The sequence below is a fragment of the Misgurnus anguillicaudatus genome, chromosome 16 (genome assembly GCF_027580225.2).
Source record: "Misgurnus anguillicaudatus chromosome 16, ASM2758022v2, whole genome shotgun sequence".
Lineage (NCBI taxonomy): Eukaryota > Metazoa > Chordata > Actinopteri > Cypriniformes > Cobitidae > Misgurnus > Misgurnus anguillicaudatus.
The window spans coordinates 12,529,702-12,549,568 of NC_073352.2; the positions used below are offsets into that span (position 1 = coordinate 12,529,702).

The window sequence follows — 19,867 nt, forward strand, 5'->3', positions numbered from 1 at the left end:
TGCTAACCAGAGAGACTTAGTCTTGCAACATAATTTAAAGACGGCACTGTCCAGAAAACAGCCGATGAAAACATTCAACAGTCGACTGGAGGCTTTCAAACACCGCAAACGCCAATGAACATAATTTGTCCTACGAAAACCGCATGAAAATGATGTAGCAAGCTAACTTTAGCCAACTGCCTCGCGCGCTACTCAAACATGGACTGTGACGGGTAAGTTAAGTGTTTATTTTAACGCAAAGGGATGGATTTAACTAGTAACGAGTGCTTGTTGATAAAGAGAAAATTACGAGTAAGTTAAACAACATACAGCTGATGTTTAAACGTAAAATTAGCAAGAGAGCGCGCAGTGTTGTTTATAGCCGCTAAGTTGCTAGCTGTAGAACGTTTAGTCCATTTGGTCATTTTCAACAAATATTTTAAAGGTCCTACTTTGTATTTAAGTGTTATGTGTAATATTATATAATATATTGATTAACGCCACACTAAATCAACGCTGTAATAAGGTTAGCATGTCTTTAGTTGAGAAGACTTTAAAGCATTATCCTGTTTAGCGCAGTAACTTGACTCCCGATAGACGGATGTACGTTAACTTATATAAACTGCGCACGTTTACATGCATGCATTTCATCCAAAGCGACTTATAGTGCAGCAAGCTATACATTTATTTCAGTATACGTGTTCCCTGATGACTTGAACCGAATACCTTTGCGTTGCTAACACAATGCTCTTGTCTAGTTAGTTGCGCAACGTTTGTATGTAATAATGCAATGATGCTGGTAACGATCAATTGAATGTTGTGGATTTAGGTGTGAAGTGTCTTGTCCCCTGCCTAGTTTGGATTCGGATGCTAAAGAGCCAGGGCTTCACTCCTTCAGTCACATACACATGAGAAAGGCCTTTCGGCTTATGAATGATTTGAGAAGGTTGGTGCATAGTGTTTATACATTAATAAATGTATTGCTGAATATTACAGTAGTTTGCATGCTTATAACAATGTCCATATAATAATGTATTCATTTTCTGTGTGATTACAGCCGGAGGATGCTTTGTGATGTTCTGCTGGTGGCAGGTGAAGTTGAAATACCGGCGCACAGAGTCGTTTTAGCATCCTGCAGTCCTTACTTCTGCGCTATGTTCACAGGTACTTGTTTAACAGGGCACTTCATAGATGCACAGCAATACTAAACCCTGAACATCAGACAAATCTACAGCATGTTTGCTGTTCTTGAGTGTTGTTTGCAATAGTTTACCCATTCGATGTTATCAGATAGCTCAAGCTTGTTTGCTGTTAAATCTGTGTTGTACTTGTGTCACAGGTGACATGAGTGAAAGCAAGGCTCATCATGTCGAGATCAGGGATGTTGATGGACAGACGTTCCTGAAGCTTGTGGATTATATATACACTGCGGAAATCGAAGTGTCTGAAGATAACGTTCAGGTAAGTTAAGACGAATACACGCCGTACCGTTAGTCTCTGTGTAATCTATTCATACACTCTTTACTCTGGTGTTGCTGTTTTTGTGAGGCAGCATATTTCCTCTCATTATTAACAGAGGAAATGAGCAAAGAGCACAGGAAGTCTTCTGCGATGTGCAGGATTGGTGCCCTTTGCCCTCTTGTTGGTCTTCTTTTGTCCCTATGCAATCTTTTGTATTTTGTTTTCATGTGATGAATACAGCAGTAGGGAACAGATGATCTGAAAGGCTTGTGTTGAAGCCATGCTAAGTGGCCTAGTTTCATCTGGACAGGATGGGCAGATGCTTCAGAGGGGCAGAAGCTGTTTATGGCTTAGTAGGTCCTTGGGGATTTCAACAATGGCATGCAGTGGGCATGTGTTCTGTGTTCCCATATGTCATTTCTTATTCTAAGGAAACGTTCCTATAGGTACTATATACTGTAAATGCTTTAGTTGTCTTATAGCAATTCGTAGTTTTTTTTAACGAGTCATATTGTATCCTTTTCTTGTTTTATTATGTAGATAATACATGTATTTTTTAATTAAGTATCTTTACCTTTATGTGCTTCTACCCTTCGCCATTTTAAGCTAAATTTAAACAGATAACATAACAGCATTTTAATTAGGGCTGCATAACAAATAATCGCAACTAATCGTTTGCAGATTAAATGTTTTTGTTTACATTATATATGTGTGTGTGTGTGTGTGTGTGTGTGTGTGTGTGTGTGTGTGTGTGTATTGTGTATAATAATTATGTGTGTATATTAGGGCTGGGTATTGGCAAGGGCCTCACAATACAATACATATCACGATACATGGCCATGATACAATGTATCTCGATACGATACAATACGACGCACAGTGCAATACATTGCAATACTGTTTCTTTTTTTTATCAAAAATTTAAAAAATTGCTGATTTTTTTTACTTGTTTTTTAAAGCCAAAGTGCTTCCACATGTCGGCTTTGAAAGCTGCAGGCGTTTTTACATTCTCTGCCATTTTCTCACTCCTACTTACTTCTGAGGCCTTGGCCAAATGGTCGTATATGACAGACAACTGGACAGCGACAACTACAGCAGCGGCGGAGGAGGTTGTTTGACGCACACAGAGGGATTTGATGTTTTTTTTTTTTTTAAATATCAACAGTAGAGATTGAAATATCGCCACACTATTGTGGAAAAATTGATCACGATGGTTAGCTGTATCAATATTTTTCGCACAGCACTAGTGTCTATATATAAATATATAATACTTAATATATACATCTATATATTAATCGTTATGCAGCCCTATTTTAATATAAAATTATTTGGTTGTGTTCAATTTAAGTCATATACATTTGGGATGGCATGAGTGTGGGTAAATTATGGGAATTTTTCATTTTTGTACGCAAAAATGAAAATTACTCACTCTCATGTTACAAACCTGTATAAATGTCTTTGTTCTGCTGAACACAAAGGAAGACGTTTTGAAAAAATATTGTAATCAGACAGATCTGGGGCACCATTGACTTTCTTAATATTATTTTATTCTACTATAGGAGTCAATGGTGCCCCAGATTGGCTTGGTTACAGACATTCTTCAAAATATCCTTATCTGTGTTCAGCAAAACAAATACATTTATACAAGTTTGAAACAACTTGAGGGTGAGTAAATGATGACAGAATTTTACATTTTGGGTGAACTATCCCTTTAAAGGAATAGTCTACTCATTTTCAATATTAAAATTGGGAGTACTTCGACTCAGCGCAGTAACACCCTCCCTCTCCCATTATGAGAGGGAGAAGGGGAGCGGACTTTTCAGGCGAGTCGAAGTACTCCCAAAAGTGCTATTACGCCATAAAATATAGTTCCTCTTTTAAATCCGCTTAGAAAAGCACTACGTTTTATTTTGTACCACCAAACTTGCTCGTATAACTACTCGTCTTAAATAGGAAAAACGTTGATGTGTTTGGTCACTTCTAACTTTATCTCTAAATGGTACAATTGAATGAATGGGGCTAAGCTAAATGCTATCGAAGCGTCGCAGCGCGATCCAGCGCTTACGTGCACGCACACAGATGATAGAGGGATGGATCAACAATTCTTAGTTAAGGTAATAGCATATTTTAATATTGAATATGGGTGGACTATTCCTTTAATACATGAATTTTACAACTTTGTAAAGTATTTTTATATTGTTTCATGTAATGACTCGTGCGTATATGGGCAGCAACCCGATATAAAATCACATGCTCGAGCGTTATTAATATTTGCACATGATACATCATTGACTCATTTGCTTGCATCATCATTGTTGCTTATCATTGTACAAGATAGGATTTGTGCAGTAGCCTACTGTTGTTTTAAGTTTTTTCTCCAACTGAAAAACACAGCTTTGTGATGTATCAATAATGTATATGAGTCACACGTCTTAATGTGAAATTATCTAAATTCTGTTTCTGGTTTGCAGGATTGGCTTATTTATGAATGGAAGTAAATAGACATAAGTTATATTACTAGCTAGCTACATAACAGTACTAGTTAGCCATCATAAATCAAGTCCTCTGTCTATCAATGTAAAGTGTGCATACTACCAGTATGTATTTTCTTTGCATCCAGGTTCTGCTCCCCGCTGCCAGTCTGCTGCAATTGATGGATGTTCGGCAGGTTTGCTGTGACTTCCTGCAGGCTCAACTCCATCCCACCAACTGCCTGGGCATCCGAGCATTCGCCGATCTTCACGCCTGCACAGGACTGCTCAGCATGGCTCATGCATACGCTGGTGAGCTCTATAAACTTAGCATACATTTCACTAAGAATTAACAGATCGAGTATTAGGTTTTGGATTTGTAACAAATGTTACGCTGTGTTTTTCTCTCTGTGTATATTTTGAGCAGAGCAGCACTTTACAGACGTCATGCTCGGTGAGGAGTTCATGGCTCTTTCCTTGCAGCAGGTGTGCTGTCTCATCTCCAGTGACAAACTGACTGTGTCTTCTGAGGAGAAGGTAACAGCTGTCCATTTTGGAACTGAAGATGATGTTTCTAAGTTTAACCATCTGCATGTTGTGCTTTTCAATGTCTGTATCTGTTAAGTCACTGAGTGGGTTTGCTTTGCTCAGCTTTGGATGATTTGTAGACAGCAGAATGATGGCTGTGTTTTTCGATCTGTGTGCTGGAGACATACCATCTGGCAGTCACAAAGTCACACTTCATTAGCTGCTCTCTCTGCTTACGAGTGACTTGTGTTTCAAGTCTGCGCTCGCATGCACACTGGATGGCAGCTGTCATGTGGGCAGTTGCACAGGCGGTGATGTCAGCGAGGAAGATCAGGCAGCCGCCCAGCACTGATCTGCTGCTTTTACACCCCCAGGTTTTTGAGGCTATGATTGCGTGGATAAAGCACGATAAAGAGGCCCGTTTGGAGCACATGCCAAAACTAATGGAACGTGTTCGACTGCCACTGCTATCCAGAGATTACCTTGTTCAGGTATGGCCATTTGAGAGAACCAGTAATGAAATACCTGTTTAAATAATTATGGTTTAGAATTTCAATTTATGTTTGGACAGATCGTGGAAGAGGAACCCTTAATTAAAAACAACAACACATGTAAGGACTTTCTCATCGAAGCAATGAAGTACCACCTTTTACCTGCAGATCAGAGGCACCTTATAAAGACCGACAGAACCCGACCACGCACGCCAGTCAGTTTGCCGAAGGTATTCACACACTGTATGTCACTTTACAGTTTCATGAACACAGCCTGATGGATTGAGTAATGGATGGATTTGTTTCTACAGGTGATGATGGTGGTGGGTGGTCAGGCTCCTAAAGCCATCCGCAGTGTGGAGTGCTATGACTTCCAGGAGGACCGCTGGTACCAGGTGGCAGACTTACCCTCCAGACGCTGTCGAGCAGGTTGCCTTTAATTATGCGTCTCATCCCTTAATCGTTTTTTCATCTCTTGCTTGTCCTTAACTCTCTGCATGCATGTGTGTGTTAGGTGTGGTATATATGGCCGGTAAGGTGTATGCAGTGGGAGGGTTTAACGGCTCTTTGCGTGTCCGGACGGTGGACGTGTACGATGGCCTGAAGGATCAGTGGAGCTCTCTACCCAGCATGCAGGAGCGCCGCAGCACTTTGGGTGCAGCTGTACTGGGGGATCTACTGTATGCCGTCGGGGGCTTTGATGGAAGTACAGGTACATACTTTATTTTATTACTAATGTGCTTGGATACACAAATAAAATGCAATTTTCAATTAAATAGGGTGTCTAAATGTGCCTTTCTCTCTTTAGGCCTGGCATCGGTGGAGGCTTATAGCCCCAAAACGAATGAGTGGATGTTCGTGGCTTCCATGAACACAAGGCGCAGCAGTGTAGGGGTGGGCGTAGTCGATGGTAAGTCGTGTTTGAGCAAACATGATGCGTAACTCCTGTATTTAGGGTTTTAAATGGCATCATTTTGCTATGACTGAGTTGCAGGTGTCTGTTAGTGTAGTTATTCAGTCCTTCCAGAAAACTGCGGGGGGGGGGGGGGATTTGTGACGGAATATGCGGGATATTTATGCAATTTTATGCAATGAAATTGCAGGAACTTGCAAAAACTGCAATTGGGGTTTGTAGCTCACGTTGCGTAATTACGTCGCTACATAACGTTCCCATAGCAACAGGGGCATGGCTGCACTTGTGTGAAGTAAAATGCAACATTTTTCAACTTTCTGCTCAGATATATGTGACTTTTTGCTACAAAAATGTGGGGATTATGAAATCATGCAAGCTCCGCATATTTTGTGCGCGGAAATCTGCAATTTATGCGACGAAAGTGTGCCGTATTTGAAAAAATGCAGCCCCCGCATAAATATGCGGACTTTGGCTGATTATGCATTGAATCATGTGATCACATGTTTTTCTGGAGGAACTGGTTATTAGGGCTGTCAAAATTAAGGCGTTAACACAAATTAATTTTAACGACACTAATTTTATTAACGTGCGATTAACGCAACACAATTTCTGTTTGACCCTTGGCATATAGCTCGTTGATGGATAAATTGAGACGCAGCCTAAGACTGCAAATAATCATCAAACATAACAGATGATCTTAGTGTTAAATTAAGATAAATATAGAACAGATAAAAATGTGTGATTAATCACGAGTTAACTCATGGCAATCATGTGATTAATCTAGATTAAATATTTTAATAATTTGTTACCCCTAGCAGTTATTTTACACTGTGTGTTGTCTTCTGTGCACAGGGAAGCTGTATGCAGTCGGAGGTTATGATGGAGCGTCCCGTCAGTGTCTGAGTACTGTGGAGGAGTATAACCCGGTCACTAATAAGTGGAGCTATGTGGCGGACATGAGCACCAGACGCAGCGGTGCAGGGGTTGGAGTGCTCAGTGGTCAGCTGTACGCTGCAGGTGGGCATGACGGTCCCCTGGTGAGGAAGAGCGTGGAGGTCTATGACCCAGCTACTAACACCTGGAGGCAGGTGTGTGACATGAACATGTGCCGAAGAAACGCAGGTGAGATTTACTTCAAAAAAACGTAGAAAGATGGATTTAATTTTTAAATTGCTAAATGAAATGTGTCGTCTCCAGGCGTGTGTGCTATTAACGGGTTACTGTATGTTATCGGAGGAGATGATGGGTCGTGTAACCTGTCCTCTGTTGAGTACTATGACCCTGCTGCTGATAAATGGAGCCTCATCCCAACCAACATGAGCAATGGCCGAAGCTACGCAGGTATGCATCACTTCCTCGTATATTTTTTGGTCCAGTTATACGCAAATAAAGCACAAACATGTGATGTGATGTTGTTTACGACTTTTTCAGGGGTCTCAGTTATAGACAAGCAATTATGACTAAAAGTCCTGGGCAGCGAGTCTCAGTACACCTGTCCAGGGATCAGCTGTGATAGACAAACTGTGATCTGAAGCAGAAGACTGACGCTGAAACTTCTCAGAAGAACCTCGCCGTCTGCTGGATCCTCGTGAACTCGCGCGCACAGAGCCCTGAATGTGCCATTTAGCTCTGTTATTTTTAACGGAGGCCACAAGACTCCTGCATACAATGAGTGTTGAACTAGCCCTCATTTAAAGTGACCAGGTTGGACTAAATGACGGGACAGAACGTGAGTGCCGTGAGACACTAAATGGGGGGCAGGTACAGATTGTGCCAACGGAGATCTGCCTGCCTGTTTTACTACTGAATTACCTACGCAAAAACACTCGCATAGCAGATTTAATATGATGTCCCAGCATTTTTACAGATTAACGCTAATCACACACTTGGATTCTGGATCAGGGTCTTTTGCTCTGACCGTATATCACAGACGTGTGTTTTATTTTGTTACAGGGTGACTTGTTTTATGTTCATATGAGAAGTATTATAGGAACAAACATGAACACTAGTTTGAAATTAATTTTATTTAGCTGCTTTTGTGCCATATTATATGTAATATTAAGGATGTTGAAATTCCATATAAATCTCGCAGGGTAATTGCCAAATGTAACACATAATTATATAAATAATACTATGTTATATGTATATATGCACTTTTATGTCGCATTTTAGGTGTGTAGTTGTCCATGTTGGACACGCATTCCGTAAACATCTTTCTTTTAAGAACTTTTTCCATTACAACTCTGTCTATTTTCCCTGAAATTGCACTGGCTTGGGAATCTGCCAAGCGTAACAGAATCTTTAGTAACTTTTTGCACTGATCATCTTTCTACAGCAGAGCTGGTACTATTTCAATTGCAGTTAAGCAAGCAACCAGGCACAGGTTCATATTTTTAAAGCACAATTAATTTAAAGCACATTCTGTATCATTAATATAGGCTGAGTATTTGAATCTATGAACAGAACTGGAAATTAAAGACTTTAAACAATGCTAAGACTGTCATAAAAATGTTTAATGTGCTTTTCCTCTCTTCTGAGCTGTGTAAAGTTTAACTTTAGCTTGCTGTTTAAAAGACTTACAAGAATTATTGCTTCAAACATTAATCTCCCAAAGATTCACTCACATTTAAACAACCTCATGTGTAATGGACATATTGATATAACTTCACACTATGCAGAAAGGCTTAAGGCTTTGACATGAAGCAAAAATGTTTCCAGGGCTTAGAGCTTATTTTGCTGTATGGCAGATATAACAGCTGCCATATATCTTTGATGTCTATAAATCATGTAACACTAAAACTGGATTTACAGTATGATGTGTCATCTATAAATTATGCACAAATGTGGTTTGTGAACATATAAAGTGTTACTGTATTTCTAAACATATATTAATAAATGAGCTACATGTGTTGTTAAAGGTTAATTGTGTAACTATTAGAAGGATCTTTTAGAAAGACCTTACAAAATGACTTTTTTTAAGAATGAGCCGGTTTTATCTACATATACCGTGCTCTACAGAACGCATTTTGCAGAGATGGGACCAAGTCACACATGTACAAGTCTCAAGTAAGTCTCAAGTCTGAACCTTCAAGTCTCAAGTAAGTCCCAAGTATTTTTTTTCTTGGGCAAGTCAAGTCGAGTCACAGGCTATATCAAGTCAAGTCCTGTAGTAGGTCAAGTCAAGTCCAAGTCAAGTCACCTTATTATTGTAATTTTACCTGCAGAATCTGATCTTAATAAAGTGAAAGGACAGATATAGAAAGTAACTATCAGGAAATTACAAGCATTTGGATTTGCATGTTGAGTAAAATACATCATGGAATCAAACAAAATTGTAACTTCATCAATTATTTGTTTTTCACTTCTGCCAACTGTGTTTGAAATGTTTGGAATTTTCAACATTGAGTCCATAAAACAAATAACATCTTAAACACAGTTTACCAACAACATTAAACTTTGTTACATTTCTCCTCTCTCTCTCAGACACACACACGCTCTCTTGCTCTCTCTCAAACATGCGGCCAGAAAAAACGAGCGCGTCGCAACGCGTATCTTCCCTTCGCGCGCCTACATTTGAAATAACGAACTTGGGCGCGCAAAAGACGCGACATGTGAACCACCCCTAACATTGTAGAATCAAGTCATTTTTCTTTGTGTGTGTGTGTCTGTGTGTGTGTGTGTTCAGGTGGCAAACTTAAAAAAGTAGCCAAGTCTCGTGCCGCTCAGATCAAGGGAAGTATTAAAAAAAAAAATACAAATTATTTGGCCCACATTTGTCCCCAACACAGTATGATGAGGGCTACTTTAGCTATTATTGCATTAGCTAACCACCAACTAACCAGATATTAACAAATTGACAAGCAGTTAATGGCATTCTACTCTGGGCAAAATGGTTGTCGTCTGGCTGTCCGTGATTTTAATGTTGCATGTCTTGCAACGCACTGTTCGTCTTTTGCCATCTTGTTGAAGCCAAAAGCGATGACACTTTGTACCCCTCCGGCTGACATGTTGATATTTGATCTAAGTGGGCGTGGTGTGCGTAAGGTACGAGAGGGCATGACGGATGATAGTGTCTTTTTAGTCATGATAACGCCATTCTCAGCCGGCGCTCCAGCTTGGTCAACTTAATTTTTTTAAATAATTTATATATTTTATATTCAAACTGAAAACATGATGTGATTAACACTCAAGTCATTCAAGTCATTGTGTCTCAAGTCAAGTCAAGTCCCGAGTCTTTAACTTCCGAGTCAAGTCTCAAGTATTTTATTTTTTGTCAAGTCAAGTAACAAGTCACAAAAATAGCGACTCGAGTCGACTCGAGTCCAAGTCACCAAGTCACAAGTCCCCATGTCTGGCATTTTGTTACTACGCTGGCTGCGTCCGAAAACTCTAAATTGCTGCCTTCTGAGGCAGCTTTCCAAGGCAAGAAGGCATCAAGGCATGTCCGAATTCAATGTTAGGTTTACTTCCTGTCTCCTGAGATACCTATGCGTGGGAATACAATAAGAATGTGATTGGGCGGCCAAGGAAGCGACTGGAGCACCAATTTAGTGTAAATAGAGGTAGATTTTCACTTTTTACACCTTTTAATTGCATTTCTAGTGAGAAATTAGTATTGTAGTTTTTAAATATGTGATTAGTTATCACAAAGGCGCACTCTGTTTATATTTCAAACACGCTGCCTTTGAAGTGTGTCCGAAAGTCTTTCTCTGAGCTGCCTTCATGCCTCCGAAGTCATTTCCTCATGAGGCAACGAATAACTGCCTTGAGTTTTCGGACACAGCCGCTGTCTCATACCTTGGCTTGACATGTTTGTCCTGTCACGGATACCGTAGCTTCTCTATGCGTTTTGAAGTGGGTGAGCTGTGGACTGAGGCGTTGCTTGCAATTCACACTCTTACCGCTAAAATCTACACAATGGACCTTTAAGAGAATCTGCTGTCGGTTGTAGCCACGGCCAAAACTCACCGGATGAGCGATGTTTTCATCCTAATCCTACCCACAAACATAACCCTAAACCCAACATTTCGCTGGATTTAGGCCGTAGCTCAGCACCGCTGCTTTCATCCTCGTCCTCATCCTACCCCAAACCTCGCCTAAAACTCAACATCTCGCGAGATTTGTCCGTAGTTGTACCCTCTCTAGCCAGAACCTATGTTTTTTTATTCATTTAAAAGTGAAACTCTTCCCTAATAGCAAAAACATATCAATAACAAACATTTTTATTTGGAAAAGTCATATTAATTTGATTGTAGTACAACTGAAGATAAATTTAGATTAGCCAGCTTGTCCGACTTCATGCGTTGCCGCTAGAACTGACAGGCGGATGACGTCAAAGCACCGCGAGAGCGAGACGAAATTAGACTTCGCTTATTTCTCGAATCGTTCTCTCGGTACTTTGACGTCATCCACTTGCGGTCCTTGCAGTTGAAAGCCTATTATTTAAAAAAAAAAGCCTATTATTTTTGCAACTAAACCAAAAGTACCGTGCGATGAACCGCCATTGGAGGGCATCAGTGAGTCATGAACGCTAAAGGCGAGGAACAAAAGTGAAAATGAAGGATGCTTGATAGTGAACAGGGAACTCTAGTGTTACTTAAATTTATAAAGACATAAATATTCCCATGAAAAAAGTGCACTTAGTATACAATAAATTAGTCTTTAGTATATCTTAAGATTTATCTTCTTAAGATAAGAACATCTGTGCAACTGTGCTATTTTGAGACACCATTTATTTTAATACACTAAAAATCAGTTTAAGATTCAATTGCACTAAGGTCCTACTGAAGTTGAACTATACTTTTAAGTAGTATATTTGTAATGTATAACTTTTACAATTTTACTTAACACAAAATTAACAATGTACTACAAATGTGCTTTCTGGTATTTAAGTATATTTTAGTACATTCAAGTATACAAAGCTGTGGAACATATTCTGTCTGATGAAGAGAAGCTTGTTCGTGCATTGATGATGTCTAGATTAGTTTATTTTTAATGCTCTGCTGGGCAGTTGTCTTGCATCCCCAATAAATATGTAACAAAAGTGAAAAACAAGTTAAACAAACTATTGCCACTCACTTATAAAGCCCTAAACGGTTTAACAAGCACTTATGTATTTAACACAACTTCTAATACAACCCATCCCGCTCCTTAAAGGAAAACACCACAATTTTTCAATATTTTACTATGTTCTTACCTCAGCTCAGACAAATCAACACAAACCAATCCCCTTCAATGCGTGCACCCAATCCCTGCACAGCGTGTCGTGAATGTGTTAGCATTTAACCTGGCCCCATTCATTCCATAGGATCCAAACATGGATGAATTTAGAAGCCACAAACACTTCCATGTTTCCCTATTTAAAGACTGTTACATGAGTAGTTATACGAGTAAGTATGGTGGCACAAAATAAAATGATTTTTTAAGCAGATAAAAACTATATTGTATGGCAGAGGAGCACTTAGTTTGCAGCACTTTGACCTCGGCAGGGAAAACATGGAAGTGTTTGGTGGCCTTGAAATTCATCCCTGTTTGGATCCCAAGGAATAAATGGGGCCAGGCCAAATGCTAACACATTCACGACCCGCTGCACAAAGATTAAGTGCACGCACCGAAAAAAGATAGGTATGCATTAATTCATCTAAGTTGAGGTAAGAACATAGTAAAATATTGAAAAACTGTGGTGTTTTCACAAAACTCCAGAATTTTAGTAGCTTGGATAGCAAAATCCACCAAAGCAGGCAGAGCTTTTCCCCTTTATTTGTCTTGAGGAACAGAAATACAAGCTGGAACTAGATTTTTACATTTTATGAAGAAATGCGAGTAGTGCCTGCCTGTGCAAAACAAGGGTGTTGTGCGTGGTTGCCAGTGTATGAGCTTGCTAAGTATTTTGTTATTGCATTGCTAGAGCTTAAAAAAATCTGACTTCTGAAGTTCTGAAAGAAGAGATAATATAGAGTACTTTAGATAGTTTGCAACATTTTGTAATACCTGCTCCAAAAATCATAACGTGACCAAGAAAAGTAATCCGAAACAAAAAGTGAATATACTCACAAGCAGTTTATTGAAAATGCACATACTGGATACAGGAGGTCTCTCATTCCATCGCTATTGACCTCATTGCTAATTATTGCTTATTTTTTCATGGCACAAAAATAGAAATACAAATTCCAGCCATGCAAACTCACTACTAACAAGCTTATACAAAACAAGACAAAGCAGTTGTGTCACTGATATACAGAGGAATCACACCGTCAAGAAATGTACTGCAAAAGGCAAGATGATAAAAAACGAAGGTACAAAACTACAGTAATAAAAAAGGACATCACAATAACACGACAGTGACTGTCAAACAACCTTCACACACGAGCAGTGCTTGAATAAACAAGAAACAATTTGAAAAACAAAAACAAGACAGGCTGCATTCCCAGAATGCTGTGCAAATAATCTCCATCGTCTCCTTCGGCTGTCACAAACACATCTCTGTGCACGCTGACATAAAGTTACATTTGACCAGACTCATTCAGCTCACCTTTGCGATAAAAATGCATCTATATGATCCATGCCAGCAACCGTACTTCTCTCTTTATCAGTGATCAAAGTTAAAAACATCCAGTGTGCCTCCATCTCTTATCTATTTGATAAGACTTTATGAAATATACTGCACAACCGACTGCATAACAAAACAATTACACTCGATACCAGCGGCAACCACAGATGGGGTGTAAAAACTGATACCGTAATGATACGGGCTGGTGGCTGAAAAACAATCACGATGGATCGGTGTTAAAATGACTCCTGACACAAGGAAGAAACCGATCACCAAAACAAGCTTGTATGCCACGGTCAGGGGTCACACCGCGTCTTCATATTTTTTAGTCATCTAATGACATTTAAATTTCAGGGTTATTACTTCAAAAAAAGTTACATTTATGATGCTTTGCTGAATGTGGATATACTGGCAAAATTCCTTACAGTAAAAAATCCAACCTCATCCATCAAAAGTGGGTCTATCTATAGTGTCATATATATATCAGCTACATCTTTGAAACCATCACTGATATCTGACACTGACAAACCAACTACAGCTTAGTTTGGCATTTATCTTCACTTTATATTACATCATCCGAACGCATATTATGGATGTGAGCTATAAACACGGTAAGAGTTACATATAGAGTAGTACACATAAAGTTATGTATCATATACATATACATCAGTGATAGCAAGGTTTACAGCAATAGCTTGTGACAGTCCAACTGCATTTGCTGAGTAGTTTCAGTCAGTCCGATCAGCTCCAAACGTCTTATTACAAAAAAAGAGCACCACCGTAAAACAAAAGAGTCCTTTCATTTGTAACAAAGAAGCTGAGGGACGAATACGCATTATTCAATTCAAAAAACACATACCTACTTATAGTATAGATTTATACAAGTGTACATAAATATAAACTGAGCCATATCGCACTCTTAAAACAGTATCGCATGAATAACGGAAGTGGAGGATCATGACATGAGTATTCTTGTGGTCTGTGAAAGAGTTCAGTAATGTCCATAATGTCCACTTAACTCAGCGCATCGCCTCTGTTCACTTCTCAGTATGAGAAAGCTAGAGGTTAAACTGAGAAACTAAAGTCTGAATATCAAACTTAGAGAAGGAAAGCCAAAATATCCTCTAAGTTAGATGAGAAGAGGGCGTCCTCTTCAGAGTGAGGAGGGGCGGCAGCAGCAGTGCAGCAGGTGATGGATGCGGCTACCGTCGCTATAACTTGAAATGTTATTAATCGGGCCTTTGAGGTGACGCAGGGCCCGTCTGATCCGATTGGCTCCGGGCCCCGGGAGCTTTAGATGGACTTGGAGGAATCCTGTTTGCTGATGAGGACCTCAAGAAGGCGCAGTTTGGCTTTGATGCGTTTGTACTCTTTGTATTCATCCATCATAGGCGTGCGGTCTTCCTTCTGAACATTCCTGTGAGAAAAACATAACATTGCTGTCATCTTACACAAAACATAATGCGTTTAAGCACAGGGCACATATTATGCACATACTATACCCATGTTTACTAGATGCAATATAAGTTTCAGGTGTACCCAGAATGTGTCTGTGAAGTTTTATCTTAAACTACCGCAAAGATAATTTATTACAGCATGTCCAAAATGCCCTATATAGGTGGTAGCAAAAAAGCACTGTTTTCGTGTCTTTACCTTTAAATGCAAATGAGCTTCAGTTCCTTACTCCCTTGCCAACAGAAAGTGAGAAGTCTGAGACAATAGTATCTTATCCGCATTAGCGGCACACAATGTGCTAACACATTTAGAAAAGCTTTTGGGTAAAATTAACCACTCAGTCAGTGGCTGTGGGTGGGGCTTTATCAGTGTGATGTCATATTAACAAGAGAATCAAAACAGCACGTCTAACGAGATTCATTTGGTTTTATTGGGATTAAAAAAGGAGAGGGTGAATTTTTTTCATTGTAGGGTTGTTGTGTTCACATACTGCCAACACACATTTATGTCCAAACACCTTATAAAAGTGGATTTTGCATAATATGGGCGCTTTAATTCTTCATTAACTGAGGTAAACACCGGACATGTTCTTGCTTTCACAAGCAGCTGGGTGATTATATAACTGCAGGTACATTTGGTGTCCAAAGTCATTATTTTAATAATTTGGTCATCATTTTCATGAATCACAAGATGTTACAGGCCATAACAATGTTATATTTTCTGTAAAAGTGTCTTAACTTCTTCCACCCTGAAGCTATTTTGGGGATTTTCGCCTGGATTTGGCCTACCCAATTTCAAAAGCTTCCCATACCCACATGCAGAGGTTTACATACAAATGTTTGGTATCATTTTACAGGAAACCCTTTGAAATTACATAAAACACTGTTGAAAGTGCTAAACATGGTTGTATGTGATGTCAGTCCTCTAATAAACACAAAAATAAATAGGCGCTTTTTGATGTTTTTTTTCTAAAGTTTTTATTTAAAAGTGTATAACTCTGGCCCTGAGTGCCTCAGCTCCCTGCAGACAGTTTTGTTTGATTCCAGCAATTGCCAGCTTACAGAGGAAAAAAGATTTTTTTCTCTATCATAATCTTCGCAAAAGTTATTTTAATCCAACTGATGGGAGGAATAATACGCTTATGGAGTTAAATTTCTGCCAGAAAACATTTGAAGTGCTCCCATAACCACATACAGTGGAATAAATGCAATTGCTTTATATCATTTTAAAGAAAACCCTTTGAAGTTACATAAAAAGCTGCTGTTTGTGACAAATAGTGTTATTTATGTTGTTTTTCATATGATGAAACACCAAATTTTCTTTTTATATGTTGTAAATACTGCTTCTGATAGTGTATAACTCTGGTTCTGGGTGCTCTAGCAGACTGCAAACAGTTCTGGTTGTTACCAGCAGCAGACAGTAAACACCCAAAAAAAGAATGATCTCTTTAGCATGTCGCATTCAAAAGTTATTTTCATTTTACTGAAGTGTCCGAAAATACATTTTTCATATAAATATGAATTTTTTGTTTTGGACATATAATAAATAACAAGGGATTATTCATGCACACAACCTAAGAAAATGCTGTGAATGGACTCATTCTTTAGAGTAGGACCTAAGAGAAAAGATGGTGTATCATTTGTGGCTATATGTGCTATCTGAGGCAGTCCACACTCAATTTTCCCATATGTTTACAAAAGACGATTTTTTACCTTATTATTCATTCAACTATTGTTGGATATGTGTTGATAATAGAACAAAAATAACGCTGTATCCTTATTCCTGAGAATGAGAGCTTTCAGATGATATAAGACTTGCCCATGTTTGTCATACATGAAAAATAAGAAATATGTGAATATTAAATAATATAAAAAATTATGGGGGGGGGGGTGATAGTGTAAATTAAGTGTAAATAACTTTCTTACAGTAAAAGATTTTTCAAAGTGATGCATATCTGGAGAAAGTAGAGAGTCTAAGCTTTCAAACAGTATCTCATATGTGTTACTGGGGTCCATGATGGACCATTAAAGATTAAAAGAATATTTTATTTGAGTCAAAATACGAAATTTTGTACCCGGGACTGGGTCCTCAGGGTTTAAGAGGTTAAGCCCTTTTCGAACGGTAATTGTTACTCATGAGGATGTCTGTAAAAATATATTTGCATGCCTCCTACCTGATAAAACTCATGCATTTGGATGAAGATAAATTTGTGGTGGATGTGTGAGTTTATTTTGAAACGCCTTAAAATGTACTTCACATGTGGTAAATTACATGATCAGATTATCCATATACTTGATTATATGTATATGGAATAGCCTACTGTTTTTTAATTGAATAAATTATAAAAGGCACCCATTTCATTGCTCAAAACATCGTTATTTTGTGTATTTGGTATAATACAATGTGCTCGCGTGGTTTATGGTAAAAAAAAAAAACAAATTATTTTCCACATGCCGTACATTTTTGTAGCTCCAGATTTGACTCTCTTCCTGAAACGCACGGATTTGAAAAGCTCTGTGTCCCTGATTGGCCACACTGTAAAACCTAACAGTTAACTTAACTCAAACCATTTAAGTAAACCGGTTGCATTAGGCCATTTAAGTTTTAAAACACATAAATTTAAGTACTAAAATGGCGCTGCACGGCTGGCGACACGGAGGAGGGTTCTTGCTACACGTTGTTTGTTTACTTGTTTCGGCGTCTTTTATGTCATTTTCTTATAATTTGCACTGGCGAACTCAATTGCTGGATGCTACCTGCCTCGTGAACAGTGTTGTGAACGGTATGCTGAGCTTGTGCAAAGTGAAGTGGAGAAGTATGGCATCATTAACTTTGGCATGGCTAATCCTCTTTGGCCACGTCGCCCAGAGCTCCGCCGACGGGCTAACCAGCTGCAACGGCCTTCTAATGTACAGTCGGACCGAGCTGCTGGGACTACGGGGCAGCGGAGTACTACCGTCACCTGATCTGCTACACGAGGTGCCTGAGGAGCTACGACAACACCATGGCCCAGGTCACCGTCGAGGCAGGAAGGCCAGGAAACGGGGTAGGAGAGGCGGCCTCAGACAGCGCATCCGAAGAGCTGCCAAGCTTCCGCTACCACCTATGCTTCTCTGCAATCCACGATCTTTAAAAAAACAAACTGGACGACCTGCGTCACCAGGTTGGAGCCTGCTACGAATATCGTGAGTCTGGTTTAATGGTTTTTACAGAAACCTGGTTTAGTGACGATGTTCCAGACAACCTTACTCAAATCGAAGGCTTCTCTCTCCTCCGGTTAGACAGAGACGTAAATTCGGGTAAGACACGAGGGGGTGGGGTGTGTATGTACATTAAGGACAGTTGGTGCCGAAACTTTGCTGTGAGAGACAAAATATGCAACCCCAATCTAGAGCTGTTATGCGTTACTTTGCGCCCTCACTATCTGCCTAGAGAATTCACCAACATTTTCGTGTGTGTTGTGTATGTCCCACCAAGTGGGAATGCCTGCACGGCGGCTAAAACTATCACAGACTGTGTCCATCGCCATCTACACAATAAACCTGACGCTCCCATTCTGATTCTTGGTGATTTCAATCACTGCAGCCTGGATAAAACATTACCAGGATTCTATCAATACGTTAAATGCAACACTAGAAACAATAAGATACTTGATAAATGCTACGGAAATATCAAAGACGCCTATACAGCCAAAGCTAGACCTCCCTTAAATAACTCCGATCATAATGCTATCCAGCTGCTACCCACATATCGTTCTGTTTTTAAAGGCGGAGTCCACGATGTTTGAAAAACGCGTTGGAAAAGGAGACGGGCCGACTACCGAAACACACTTATAGCCAATCAAATCAAATCAAATGCCGGGTTGCGTATGTGTGGGGCGGTTCTATCAACAGAAGGTCCAGATTCTATTGGGGTAGGGGCGTGTTTGTTTAGGTGATTTCAAATATCAGCATTGGCTTTCAAACATCATGGACTCCGCCTTTAAGTCCAGCAAACCGGAAATCCAGTCCGTGAAAGTATGGTCCAGGGATAACGTGGAGGAACTGAAGGGTTGCTTTCTTTGTACAGATTGGAATATCTTCTTTAAGGATGCAGATATTGACAGTGCTACCGAGTCAATCACAGCCTACATCTCCTTCTGCGTTGACTCTGTTATACCTCACAAATTGGTTAAACGGTATCGGAACAATAAACCCTATATCACGCCAGGTATCAAGGAATGTATAAACAGGAAAACACTTGCTTTTAGATCCGGGAACAATGCAGAAGTTCGAGCTGCGCAAAAAGACCTTAATTCACAAATGAGAGCGGCCCGGCAGCAGTACACGGCGCGCGCAGAACAAGAGCTGTCGGACTCAAACACAAAGGCTCTTTGGGACTCTATTAAGAGAATGACAAATATGGATACAAAAATGAAGCCTTTGTTTGCACAAAATGAAATTGCAAAGGCAAATGAATTGAACACTTTTTACATGCGTTTTAACTCAGATAATTCCAGGGAATGTGCTGCAGTGCTAGAGAATGTACTGTGTAACGTTGACCTGGATAGAATTGTAATTGAACCATCCACTGTTACTAAGGTTTTTAAAAATTTACAAACAAAAAAAGCAACAGGTCCTGACAACCTGTCTGCCTTTCTTTTAAAAACTTTTGCAGAAGAATTATCTCCAGTCTGGCATAAACTATTTCAGCTTTCCATAGACACATGTGCAGTACCAGAACTCTGGAAAAAATCTATCATTATTCCAGTACCAAAAAAGGCATGCCCACAAGAGAATAATGACTATCGGCCAGTGGCCATTACTTCTAATGTTTTTAAATCTTTTGAGAAGCTTATGATTGAGAAACTGCACACAAATGTGGTAGAAACTCTAGATAAATACCAGTTTGCTTACAAAGAAAAACGTAGCTCAAGTGATGCCATATCAACTATTATGCACTTAACTTTAAAGCATTTAGAAAGTCCTGCTGCATATGCTAGACTGCTTTTTGTTGATTTTAGTTCTGCTTTTAATTCAAT

General features: G+C 39.5%; 2 protein-coding genes across 2 annotated transcripts in view; one reads left to right on the top strand and one right to left on the bottom strand.

Moving 5' to 3' along the window:
- Positions 1 to 72: 72 nt before the first annotated feature.
- klhl3 (kelch-like family member 3) lies at positions 73 to 8,338 on the top strand. The gene is made up of 14 exons (XM_073854130.1): positions 73 to 212; positions 809 to 925; positions 1,037 to 1,143; positions 1,319 to 1,440; positions 4,061 to 4,223; positions 4,339 to 4,448; positions 4,814 to 4,930; positions 5,011 to 5,160; positions 5,242 to 5,359; positions 5,445 to 5,642; positions 5,739 to 5,840; positions 6,696 to 6,965; positions 7,041 to 7,184; positions 7,275 to 8,338. The coding sequence occupies exons 1-14, from the start codon at positions 199 to 201 to the stop codon at positions 7,301 to 7,303; spliced, it is 1,761 nt and encodes a 586-aa protein (XP_073710231.1). The 5' UTR covers positions 73 to 198; the 3' UTR covers positions 7,304 to 8,338.
- Positions 8,339 to 12,883: 4,545 nt separating this feature from the next.
- The window catches only part of fam13b (family with sequence similarity 13 member B), a 65,585-nt gene continuing 58,601 nt past the window's right edge, over positions 12,884 to 19,867 (bottom strand). The window contains exon 25 of the mRNA XM_073854131.1: positions 12,884 to 14,809. Within this exon, the coding sequence (XP_073710232.1) occupies positions 14,686 to 14,809 (124 nt within the window). The 3' untranslated portion in view covers positions 12,884 to 14,685. The remainder of the gene's footprint in view (positions 14,810 to 19,867) is intronic.